This window comes from Lolium perenne, chromosome 5 (assembly GCF_019359855.2).
Source record: "Lolium perenne isolate Kyuss_39 chromosome 5, Kyuss_2.0, whole genome shotgun sequence".
Taxonomy (NCBI): Eukaryota; Viridiplantae; Streptophyta; class Magnoliopsida; order Poales; family Poaceae; genus Lolium; species Lolium perenne.
The window spans coordinates 48,976,690-48,989,547 of NC_067248.2; the positions used below are offsets into that span (position 1 = coordinate 48,976,690).

Genomic DNA, 12,858 nt, shown 5'->3' on the forward strand with positions numbered 1-12,858 from the left:
TGAATATATATAAGCAGTAGCAATGGTGCCAGAAAATAGCTTGCTGGCGTGTAGTTGATGGTGGTAGTATTGCAGCAGTAGTAACGCAAAGAAACAAAGAAACAAGCAGTAGTAACTCAGCAGTATTTAGGAACAAGGCCTAGGGATTACACTTTCACTAGTGGACACTCTCAACATTGATCACATAACAGAATAGATAAATGCATACTCTACACTTTTGTTGGATGATGAACACATTGTGTAGGATTACACGAACCCTCAATGCCGGAGTTAACAAGCTCCACAATAATGCTCATATTTTAGTAACCTTTAGTGTAAGATAGATCAAAAGACTAAACCAAGTACTAGCATAGCATGCACACTGTCACCTTCATGCATATGTAGGAGGAATAGATCACATCAATATTATCATAGCAATAGTTAACTTCGCAATCTACAAGAGATCATGATCATAGCATAAACCAAGTACTAACACGGTGCACACACTGTCACCTTTGCACACATGCAGGAGGAATAAAACTACTTTAATAACTTTGCTAGAGTAGCACATAGATAAATTGTGATACGATGCACATTGCAATCATAAAGAGATATAAATAAGCACTTCACTACGCTCTTCAACAGTGAATAAGTACTTCGTGAAATATAGCCTAAGAGACCCACACGGTGCACAAACTGTCACCTTTACACACGTGGGACAAGGAGTCTCCGGAGATCACATAAGTAAAACCCACTTGACTAGCATAATGACATCTAGATTACAAGCATCATCATATGAATCTCAATCATGTAAGGCAGCTCATGAGATTATTGTATTGAACTACATAGGAGAGAGATGAACCACATAGCTACCGGTACAGCCCCGAGCCTCGATGGAGAACTACTCCCTCCTCATGGGAGCAGCAGCGGTGATGAAGATGGCGGTGGAGATGGCAGCGGTGTCGATGGAGAAGCCTTCCGGGGGCACTTCCCCGCTCCGGCAGGGTGCCGGAACAGAGACTCCTGTCCCCCAGATCTTGGCTTCGCGATGACGGCGGCTCTGGAACTTTTCTCGTATCGTGGCTCTCTCCCTAAGGGTTTTCGATGCAGGGGCTTTATATAGGCGAAGAGGCGGCGCAGGAGGGTCAACGAGGCGACGAGACCATAGGGTGGCGCGGCCAGGGCCTGGGCCGCGCCACCATGTCATCTGGGCCCACCAGGCCCCCCCTCTGGCGGCTCTCGGGTGTTCTGGATGCTTCCGGGCAAAATAGGAACCTGGGAGGTGATTTCGTCCAATTCCGAGAATATTTCGTTACTAGGATTTCTGAAACCAAAAACAGCAGAAAACAGGAACTGGCACTTCGGCATCTTGTTAATAGGTTAGTTCCAGAAAATGCATGAATATGACATAAAGTGTGCATAAAACATGTAGGTATCATCAATAAAGTAGCATGGAACATAAGAAATTATCGATACGTTGGAGACGTATCATGTGTGCACTCGTGTTAGTACTTGGTTTATGCTATGATCATGATCTCTTGTAGATTGCGAAGTTAACTATTGCTATGATAGTATTGATGTGTATTATTCCTCCTACATAAGCATGAATGTGACAGTGTGCATGCTATGTTAGTACTTGGTTTAGTCGTTTCGATCTTTCATGCACTCTAAGGTTATTTAAATATGAACATTTAATTGTGGAGCTTGTTAACTTCGGCATTGAGGGTTCGTGTAATCCTACGCAATGTGTTCATCATCCAACAAGAGTGTAGAGTATGCATCTATCTATTCTGTTATGTGATCAATGTTGAGAGTGTCCACTAGTGAAAGTCTAATCCCTAGGCCTTGTTCCTAAATACTGCTATCGCTGCTTGTTTACTGTTTTACTGCGTTACTACTACTGCGTTACTGCTGCATGTTTACTTCCTGCAATATTACTACCATCAACTGCACGCCAGCGAGCTATTTTCTGGCACCGTACTACTGCTCATATTCATTCATACCACTTGTATTTCACTATCTCTTCGCCGAACTAGTACACCTATTAGGTGTGTTGGGGACACAGGAGACTTCTTGCTTTGTGGTTGCAGGGTTGCATGAGAGGGATATCTTTGACCTCTTCCTCCCTGAGTTCGATAAACCTTGGGTAATCCACTTAAGGGAAACTTGCTGCTGTTCTACAAACCTCTGCTCTTGGAGGCCCAACACTGTCTACAAGAATAGAAGCACCCGTAGACATCAGGGCGCGGCGCTGTTCAGCGTGTTCAGGCGGTCCTCTTGGCGGCAACAGCGAGGCGGGGCGGTGCCTAATTTTGTCGGGCGCGTGCAATGTACTGCGCGGCCGTGGCGGGATTTTGCTTCGTCTCCAGCGACGGCGGGCGCGGGTCGGGGAAAAGAAGGTGTCCGCGGTGTTCCTTGTGCCGCGGGGAAGCTCCAGGCGAGAAATGGGGTCCGAGGGAGGTCTGCAGCGTCGGGGCGACGCGTGCCCTGGGAGTGTCCGTGGGCGGCGCCCATGCTAGCATCGGCATGCTCTGGTTGTCATGGGCGCGATCTGTTCCCGCTGCTGTGGCGTGTTTCTCTGACAAGGGCTAGGCTAGGCTGGTCCAGTAGTGCACTGTGATGCTGGGAGACAAGGTGGGCAGGGTTGGAGTGGAGAGAAGTGAGAGGTGGCATGGCATATGTGAGACATGGCCGGCATGGCATGGCATTGCCATGTCTAGCCATCCTCTAGGTTTTCAATGCCGTGGCTTGGTGTGAGAGGGGACCAGGGGACAAGGCTTGAGCAAGTGGTTTCAGAAATTGGGCCAAACACTATTTCAAATAGTGTATTTGGATTTGGTTTGATTTTGCTCACCATGTGTTTGTAATAATGGCCGCATGAAATGAAGTTTGAAAACTTTGAATGAACTTTGGTGAACTTGATTCAAATGATCAGGGACACACAAGGGTGGTGGTGGTGTTCAAAATTAAAAAGATTTGTGAAATTTCAACTTTGACACTAACTAGAATCTGTTAAAAAGTTCCAACTTTGCTTGAGCATAACTTTTGATCTAGCAAGAATTTGCAGGGGTGTGCTTGAGAAAAGTTGTTCATCTTGATGTGGTCTTGGATGAGGTGCAAAGAGTTGCCATTGTTTAGTTTGTAAATCTCCCAATACAAGGGATCAAAGTGGGCATGATGATATAAAACCCTAATTTGACCATTATCATATGTGGTTGGAATTTGAAATTTCCTTTGCTTTGATTTGTGTTTCTTTGATGCAAAAGTGTTTGTTATTGATATATTTGTGTTTCCCAAGCATTGGCACAAGCCATGATGGCCTTGGTTAATGATTTGCAAAAATGGCCATATGTGATGTGAGTGAGATTTGTATTTTTCCATTTATTTTATTTCTTTCTATTTGGGGTTCTATGATCATGTACTAGTGTTTAAGCACATTTGATCAACACACAAACACTCATCATGGCAATGGCACACAAGAAATGCATGAACACTAGGTATATTACTATATGCAAATAAAAGTTTTTTGTTGGTTCTAAATTTTGAATATTGGAAACTTCTTGTCTTCATTGATTTGAAATTTGGGATGTTACATCTATAATGGCTCTCGGGAAGTCAGTTGTATCTTTTCCCTCCTACACATCAACGGACTTGATAGAGCCTGGCTGGGTGTTGGGATAACACTGCAGTAGGTTGGGAAATCCTTTAAAATCCTCATCCGTGTGGATGAGAGGCTCTACCGTCTATGAAGGATTATCCGACGTACATCGGGGGTAAAGCCTTATGATCGGGAGATGTCTACCAGGGATGTACGGGTGGACAGAAGGGTGGGTTTGCAGGGTCGCGGAGAAGACAGTGATTGGCTTGGATCTTACACCTGGCCCCACACCAAGGAAGTGTGGACAAGAAATGTGTCTCGGTTGGTATCAAGGATAAGCTCTCTTATGGGAAAAGTAACGCACATATGCAAAGTGTATTTAATTGTGGTTGTCACTCCCTGTTCCGGGAAGGGAACTACGAACGCGGCAGGAAAGGAACTCCATGAAGTTCTGTTCAACCTGTGAAGACTAGCGGGCATAGTTTTCGGAATAAAATTAACTTTTTGAAGAAATGTTTTCGAAACATGCATTGACCTGAGATTTTCTGATCAATGGTCGTAGCTAGTGCATCAAACACCTTTTTCTCTTTTGAACTTGCTGAGTACATATGTACTCACTTTCTTTCAACACCCTTGCTAGACTGTGACAGTGAAGTGGAGGCCACCAACGATGGAGAACCAGAAGGAGACTATGAGCTGGTCTACGAGGAAGATTTTGGATAGTCTACGGAGCTGGCAACAATGAGGCGGAGGAGTAGTGTCTTACCTTAGATATCTTAGAGCCGAGCAGCGTAGTAGCTTACCTAAATAAGTTGCTGAGCTCACTTTAATCTTTATGTTGAGTTGTAATAGTACTTTATTAGTATCTTAGGGTGTTCTCATCTGACCTGTGAGAATACCAACTTGTTAAGACCATGATTGTAATATAATCTAGAGTGTTATGATCAGCAATGTTTCTGTTGTACCACTCTGAGGAATGTGATATTTGTGAAGAAGTCCCTTCATGAAGATCATGTCAACGACTTGTATACTACAACATGCAGTGGTATGCTGGGTCACCGCAAAAACATAGTGCAGTTGGGGTCCCTCCCCTTCCACCATTGTTGCCAGCTCATCCGCGGTGGTAGTTGTTACGTGCAGTGGAGCTAGGAGTAGGGGCAATAGCCTTGGATGCAAGGTCTGACGGCCATGTCGGCTTCTAGGGAAGCACCATGGTCGGGCCTAGAGGCTGCCGCTCCATAGCCAGCGTCACGTGTCATCCTCGGTGTCAGCACACCATGTTTCCACATGGAGGCGGCAAGCAGCAGGGGATATATGGGTCCAAATCAAATAATTTGTAGGGCCACGACCCTAGCATGCTGATAACCCACAAGTGTAGGGGTCAATTGTAGTACTTTTTGAATATAAAAGGTTGTCGAACCCACGAGGAGCTAAAGCTATTGGTTAGGAAATTCAATGAAGTAAACAGTAAAAGACACAAGGATTTGTATTTTCTGGTTTATAGTTTGCGAGAAAGTAAATGACAAGCAAAACAAAATGCAAGTAAAGTAAATTGCAAGTAAATTAAATGCTCCTTTTAGAGAAATCCCAATCCTCTCTTCAGCAAGAGGACAAGCTTGTGTGTGTTCTTATATGAGACAAGCATTCCGAAGGGTGGCATAGACTTCATGACATAAATATTTCTAATAGAGTATGGTAAATATTTTGTCAAGTTTTATTTTCATTGGACAGAGCCTAAAATAGGTGCGGCCACAAGCATGGGAAAACACACCATTAAGCTAATGGTTGGTCCCTAAGCCATTTACAGGTGCCAACTAGGGATTCATCAAAACATAAATGTTCAACCATTGTCTTAAGTTCTAAGGTCCCCAATCATATAAACCCCCCTAATGCAACTCTAAAGATTTGAACAAGCTTTTTACCATCTCCTGCTATCCATACTCATCTTCATTACACTAAGGAGCAACCCTATGAGCCCATAAAGACGAAGTAACACATAGTCGATATTCGTATCTTACCATCATAGAACCACATCAAAGTACAAAATTTGACAAAATACTCATGGCATACTATATGGAAATCATAGTCAATCCATCTTATGCCCTGAAGAACATGGGGAACTACTCACAACGGTGAAACATGATGATGATCAGTGGCATATGGTATACACTGAAAATATAACTTCCTCACCAAGTAACAACAAGTTACCGAGCACAAGCATGAACACAACATTAGAAACTTATTCAGGATTCCGATCTATCACAAACTATGATGGGGTGAAGGGGTTCTTCGACATGGAGTTTTTGTTGATGTTGGGGATAATGGTGATGTTGATGGAGAGACTCTCCCTATGCCAAGGAGGAGTTGTTGTTGATGATGGCTTCGATTTTCTCACGGAGAAGACTTTGGCTTCCGCCGTCGCCTCTATAAATCTCGGGAAAATTATAACGTGGGATTTTTCGCGGTATGGAGCTGCTGATAAAAAGACGGAGGGGAAGCGATGCACAAGGGAAAGTAGCCCCCCATGGTGCAGCAAGGGTATCGAGATGCCCCATGGGCCCCACTTTGGGCCTCGTGGCCTTCCCCGTGATAGTTTTCCTTGATTTATTTGTGCCCATGAAGGTCCCTGAAATATTAAAATACGAAAAAGGTTGTTTTTTGCTTGCCATAAATCAAATACCAAAACAAGGGACTTATAAGAAAGTCCCCTAAATCTTATAAATAATTCAATAATGCAATATCAATGCAAATAACAATGAGAACTATAATTATATGATGCATATATGATGATATAAAATGCATGCATCACATGTTGTACCATCCATGTACATGTGCCCTGCTTCGGTGGCGGGGGAGCCCGATGTGGTTGTGGTGCTCCTCGTGCCGAAGGTTCCCAACGCCAATTAGGCGACTCTGTGAACCCTCGCAGGTGCTACGGCTAGGTCATGCGCATGGTAAATCATCCTGGAGGCATGCGTCCTTGACTTTACATATTCCAGATCGAGGTCAATGGTAGGAAGCATGTCGGGCTCTTTGCATGCTCTGCCACAACCAGAGTGTGGCCTGACGTGAAGACTCATTTTCCCTTGGCTCGTGGCGATCACCATCCACCTCGGGTCAGGATTGTCATCTTTATTTCTCTTATTTCCAAGGTGTTGATGGGGGATCATAGCAGTTCCTATCTCAAATGCTCGTGGCAAATGGAGAAGATCCCAAAGAGTACTACCAGCGGACCGAGAGAAGATCCCAAAGAGTACTACCAAAGTGGGGCGATAATGAAATTTTCAATCTTGGCGGTGCTCTTTGAGTTCGGGGTTTTAGTTTTTTGGGTAAAAACTCTAGGTATGTCCTTTGGTTGTACCTAGCAACTTTGGCTCCCTAGTCATTTCCTTGTCAAATGCATTGTTTGGAGAATAGACCCTTTTGAGGGTGAATACCTGAGATCTGACCATAATGGTTAGATCAACAAACGACGGTGTTTTTGCACTATTATATTCCCAGAGCTATCATTTTTGGAGAAACTTTTTTGAAATCAATGTGTTGTCACCACTGACGGTGTTATTCCTGTTGTTTTTCTATGTTTGCTTCGGCAGGGTCTTTGTTTTCTTCTTATTTTTTCGCCTAAGTGCATCATTAATGTTTTGACTGGCTAGTCATTAGGTTGTTGGAGAGGGTATATGTAATTGATATCATCTTAGAATTAAAGTATTCCCTTTACCAAAAAAGGTAGGAACGATAGTCCCCGTTAGGCGCTTCCACTCACCATCTCTGGATGCTCCACGCATCTACCCTTTCTCCACTCTTAACTCATCGCTAAGAGAAGCATTATTAGATATCACACAAAGCACATAAAAGTTTATATAGTTGGTTCTTATAAATAAACTAGTGCCAAGAAGAAAGAAAGCATGAATCTTAGTTACATCAATCAGATTGCATATAGCACTTCTTACATATAGCAAGATGGTCGATAATCTAGTTAGAGGTCATGAGAACAAGCATATATGACAATTCTTATGCTTCATTAGTGAGAATAAAACACAAAAAATGCCTCGCTCACCTAGCACGATGCAGCCGGGAGCCTGGACATATTTAGACCGTGATCAGCGGTGGAGTTCATCACCATGGTGCACATGAGTAGAGAAGAAGGAACTGCGGCTCGGTGGTGTACGACAAGGCATAGAGAACACCGCAACCATTTGCAAACCATCTCTTGACACCGAAGAAGTGTCCGGCCAGCAGATGGAAGTGGCAAAGATCCAAATGTTGTTTCATGCGATGAAGGGAGACATCGAACTCACCTAAGGCTCAATGCACAAGCAATTGGGCTGCTGGTAGGTGCCTTTTTTTAGTCGAATTAGGGTTGAGTATGAAACATTAGAGACCTTTTGTCCCACTGTTGTCCCTCTATCTTTCTACTGATAGCACCAAAAAGCCATGGCAAATAAAGGATGCATTAAATAAAACATTTTACACACAAATAAAGATTTGCAAAAAATGATTTATGTTCTAGGACCAAATCAAACAGAGCAGATTGCCTCCTTTTATCTCAGCCTCAAGTAGAGAGAGGTACATCAGCATGAGCGACAACCTACCATCCTCATGGATACGGAGATGTTGCATTCCTCCTATCAACGTCCTTCCATAATACCATTTCTTAGTGAGAGATGGAGGAGCTCAAGAAAGAGAGGAAGTACCTGAGCATGTGAGGGAGAGATGGAGTGCAACATCTTCTCCTAGTGACAGCATGGCGTGCGGAGACGGGCTACGTTCCTCTCTCCGTCCCCCACTCGTTCGTCTACGAGACGTCATGGTGGGCGCCCCTTGCTTCTCCCATTGAGGGGGAACTCGAGCTCAGCCAGGAGGCAGTGGCATCAAGCAAAGAGTGAAACGGCAGAGAAGGGTATGGTTGCCGGTGACATGGATGGTTTGCGGTGGGGGATCGATGCCCTTCATCATTGGTGACGGGGACGAGGCGCTGATGGTGAAGGGGATGCCGTACGGTGGAGATCGACATGAGGCGGTTTAGGGGAGGGAGAGCACCTCGATGTACACCTCAAGGTGGCAACATCGTCATTGGTGGCAACCTGCTGCTTCCGCAAGGCATCCACCGGCGATGGCGACAACGAGACGGTACTGCTTCCGCCGAGAAGTCCCGACAATGGCAATGGTGAGGCGAGAGTTGATTCAGCCAGGAATGGTCGGGAGGTCGAGCAGAGAGGGGATTTGGGAGGAGAAGCACGACATGCGATTGGCCGCTAGGGTTTTTTTTTAAATGTGGGCATCTTCTTTTATATGTGGTATAAGAGCAGTCCGACGGTCACATACGGCAATCGTGGTGGATGCCCAACAAGGCGCCCATGGTCTTGCATCAATTATACCTTTGAATGGCTCATTTCCTTGACAAGCACACCGAGCAACTCGAATCTTCACAGAGCCAATCCGAGTTGGGGTTTTGAGCTCATTAAGTTAACAGCTCCAGTTATACTTTTAGTGGAGCTGGTTCGATTTTCACCCTTAATAGTCCACAAATTGTTGTTTGTAAGTACACAATTAATATTATATCGAACCGTGGAGTAAAAGAAATATAGGAGTCAAGGCATGCATTCATGATTAACGAGAATAAAAGTGAGTACACTATTGATATTCATCAAAACAGCAAAATCCACCGACAAAATTGGATCAGAAGTTAACAGTTAGTTGGACGATTCTTGTCAAATCTTCTTACCTAATGACCATGGGTGCAAGAGTCAAACATCTCCCCAACTAACACACCACCTTCCCTGTCATATGCAAATGGTGGGGTAGAAACAGTGTGGGCACTTACGCCCTTTCTCTCCACATGAGACCAAAAAGGCAGTAAGAAAAGAAAAATAAATAAGAACAGCTAAAGTGCTAAACCATCACTTTCTAATTCTTTGCATAGTCTATTAACTGATTCTGATCACATGATAGCATGTTTCTCGCAAACGAACCAGCAATTAGTGATCACTGTTATCAACACCATCATCACATTATAGTGCTAACTAAATCCACTAGCCATGATGAGTTATTTCAGCACACGGTGCAAGAAAGTGGAGATTGAGAGAAAACCAGGTAACCTATCTGTGTGTAGGGTTTAAATACAAACGGCTAGTACATGCCCGCATGGCACTTCCCTGGTGCCATAATGCAATCACATGAACATTTCCCGCCCAAAGTCCGGGCACCACGTTCCTATACTTGCATGCAAATCAATTCTTTGACCAATGCACACATCTCCACACGGTATTCTCCAACAAAATCTTGTACAATATGATTGATTTCTAAATAATGGAAGCACATTTTATGTGATAAAAATCACAGAGAATCTACATGCATATATCTAATAAGATCTGTCAATTCCTCTAGTAATTTTATTATGTCTAAATAATGGAAACACATTGTTATATGCAAAAAACAAATCACAGATAAATTGATTAGTTTACTTTTTTTGTTTACTTTTACATACACGTAAGTTACTATTCTTCTTTCTGGATCAGATGCACCTGTTCTTATTTCCCTCACTAGGAGGCTGAGAATATGAGGTGTTGTTGCACTTAACCATGGCAGACCAGCTTTTGGCTATCTTTAGCAGGACATGATAAAAATCACAAGAAGTGCAAATTCTCTCCCATTATCTTTTCTTGGCTCAAGGCTACAAGCACAGGAATTAAAGCAAAAGGGAGGACAGACAGGTTGAGGAGGAGGAGGAGGAAGAAGAAGAGAAAGCCCAATTAAAGGCAGATGCGGCAATGCAAGGCTGGCCATGGTGGTGGCGGTGCTGCTATCCAACTCTAATCTAGATTTCCTTTCTATCTTTAGGAGGAGGTAGCTGCTTTGGATTTGCGTTTGCATTTGCTTGTGCCGTGTGGAGAGGAGGCAGAGGAGAGGAGACAGGGGAGGAGGAAGAAGGTGGGGGGCGCCAAAACAGAGGAGCCCTCCCCTGTTTCTTGCTCCTTCTCCTGGTTGGTTTCTTCTCGCTCCTCTCCCTGTTTGATTTTCTTGGTCATTGCCGGCGGCACCTTGGTCGGGCCGCCGCGTTGGCGTTGGCGGCATGGGGTGCGCCGTGTCGAAGGGGGCGGCGCAGGGATCGCCGGGGTACGAGGTGTCGTCGGCATCGGGGTACGAGGCGGTGTCCAGGAGCGCGTCGGCGTCGGCGTCGATATGGAGCAGGCCTATGCGGCTGGAGGCGCTTGATCTTGGCGGCGATGGGGAGGAGCAGGAAGACGTGCGCGGCAGCATCGTCGTCGCCGGCGCCGGCAACCTGCACCGCTACATCGAGTGCGAGCAGGCGGCGGCCGGGTGGCCAGCGTGGCTGAGCGCCGTGGCCGCCGAGGCGGTGCAGGGGTGGGTCCCTCTCAAGTCCGAGAACTTCGAGAAGCTGGAGAAGATCGGGCAGGGCACGTACAGCAGCGTGTTCCGCGCGCGGAGCCTGGAGACGGGCCGCGTGGTGGCGCTGAAGAAGGTGCGGTTCGACAGCTTGGAGCCGGAGAGCGTTCGGTTCATGGCGCGGGAGATCGTCGTGCTCCGCCGGCTGCAGGGCCACCCCAACGTGGTCGGCCTCCATGGCCTCATCACCTCCCGCTCCTCCCCTAGCATCTACCTCGTCTTCGAGTACATGGAGCACGACCTCGCCGGGCTCGCCTCGTCCTCCGCCGCCGACAGCTCCTTCTCGCAGCCCCAGATCAAGTGCTACATGCGGCAGCTGCTGGCGGGGCTGGAGCACTGCCACGCGCGCGGGGTCATGCACCGGGACATCAAGTGCGCCAACCTGCTCGTCAGCGCCGACGGGCAGCTCAAGATCGCCGACTTCGGCCTCGCCAACCTCTTCTCCTCCTCGCCGCAGCAGCCGCCGCTCACCAGCCGCGTCGTCACGCTCTGGTACCGGCCGCCGGAGCTCCTCCTGGGCGCTACCGCCTACGACCCCACGGTGGACCTTTGGAGCGCCGGCTGCGTCTTCGCGGAGCTCCACGCCCGCCGCCCCGTGCTCCAGGGCCGCACCGAGGTCGAGCAGATCCACAAGATCTTCAAGCTCTGCGGCTCGCCGCCCGACGCCTACTGGCGCCGCCTCGGGAACGTGTCGTCCTCGTCGTCCGTCTTCCGGCCGCAGGTCCCCTACGAGAGCCGCCTCGGGGAGACCTTCGGGTCCGCAATGCCCGACGCCGCGCTGCGCCTCCTCGGCACCCTCCTCTCGGTCGAGCCCGCCGCCCGCGGCACAGCCTCCTCCGCCCTTGCCTCGGACTACTTCGCCCACGCGAGCGAACCACCGTCCGCGATGATCCCTCCCAGGTGCGCGGCGCCGAACAGGGAGATGGACGCTAAGCTCCGGGATGAAGAATCGAGGAGGAGAAGGAACGAGACGGCGAAGCGGCTGTCGAGGGCGCACAGGAGCATGCAGGACACCAGCAGCAGCCAGCGGCATCACGGCCACGTCCACGCCGAGGAGTCGCTCCCTCTGGAAGTCCAACCGGTGGTGGCCGCCAGCAAGCGCCATGACGACGACGCCCGGCCAACGCCGCCGCCGCCGTGCGCCAGGCAGGAGGAGGACGCGCCGGCTCGGCTCGCCGACTACGCCGCTCTCAGCGCCGGCCCCGTGCAGCTCGCAGCGTCCACTGGATTCGCGTGGGCCAAGAAGCCCAGAGTACCCGACGCGGCGGCGACCAAGAGGAGCTCCTCCAGGAGGACCGACGGAGGCGACGCCGCAAGCACAAAAACAACCACCACCACCACAACAGCTCCATACGAGGTGGAGAAGCAGGAGATGATCAAGCAGTGGGCTCAGGTTGCAGAGGCCTTCGGCTCATCCCAGCCCTACAACAGCAGCAGGTCCATCAGGGAGCCACTGGACGGCAAGCAGCTCAAGACCAGCAAGGTCTGCACTTCACATCAAGAAATGCTCTTACAAGTTACTGACATACATATGATCATTTTACTCATCTGGAGCTCATTTCCCCCTTTGGATTCAGAAGAACAAGGGGAAGAAAATGGAGAGGGTGGACTACTCGGGCCCATTGCTTTCGCGCGTCGACGATCTTCTGCACCTGCAGAGCCACGAGCAGCAGATCCGGCGAGCTGGCCGCCGGTCGTGGTTCCACAAAGGTGACCGGCCTCCTCATGATGCGATGCATACCTGCAGCGAAATTCATTAACCTGAAACCGCCATTCTTACCCTACCTCATTCTTCTTCTTCTTCTTCTTCTCAGCAGGAAGCAAGAGGGAGCAGCAGCACTGAGAAAGGGGTACAAACGTATGCCATGATCATA

The 12,858-nt window shown here is 47.9% G+C and overlaps 1 protein-coding gene across 1 annotated transcript; it reads left to right on the top strand.

Moving 5' to 3' along the window:
* The first annotated feature begins 10,189 nt into the window (after positions 1 to 10,189).
* LOC127299110 (protein IMPAIRED IN BABA-INDUCED STERILITY 1) lies at positions 10,190 to 12,858 on the top strand. Its single transcript, XM_051329010.2, has 3 exons — positions 10,190 to 12,467; positions 12,562 to 12,694; positions 12,802 to 12,858. The coding sequence occupies exons 1-3, from the start codon at positions 10,650 to 10,652 to the stop codon at positions 12,825 to 12,827; spliced, it is 1,977 nt and encodes a 658-aa protein (XP_051184970.1). The 5' UTR covers positions 10,190 to 10,649; the 3' UTR covers positions 12,828 to 12,858.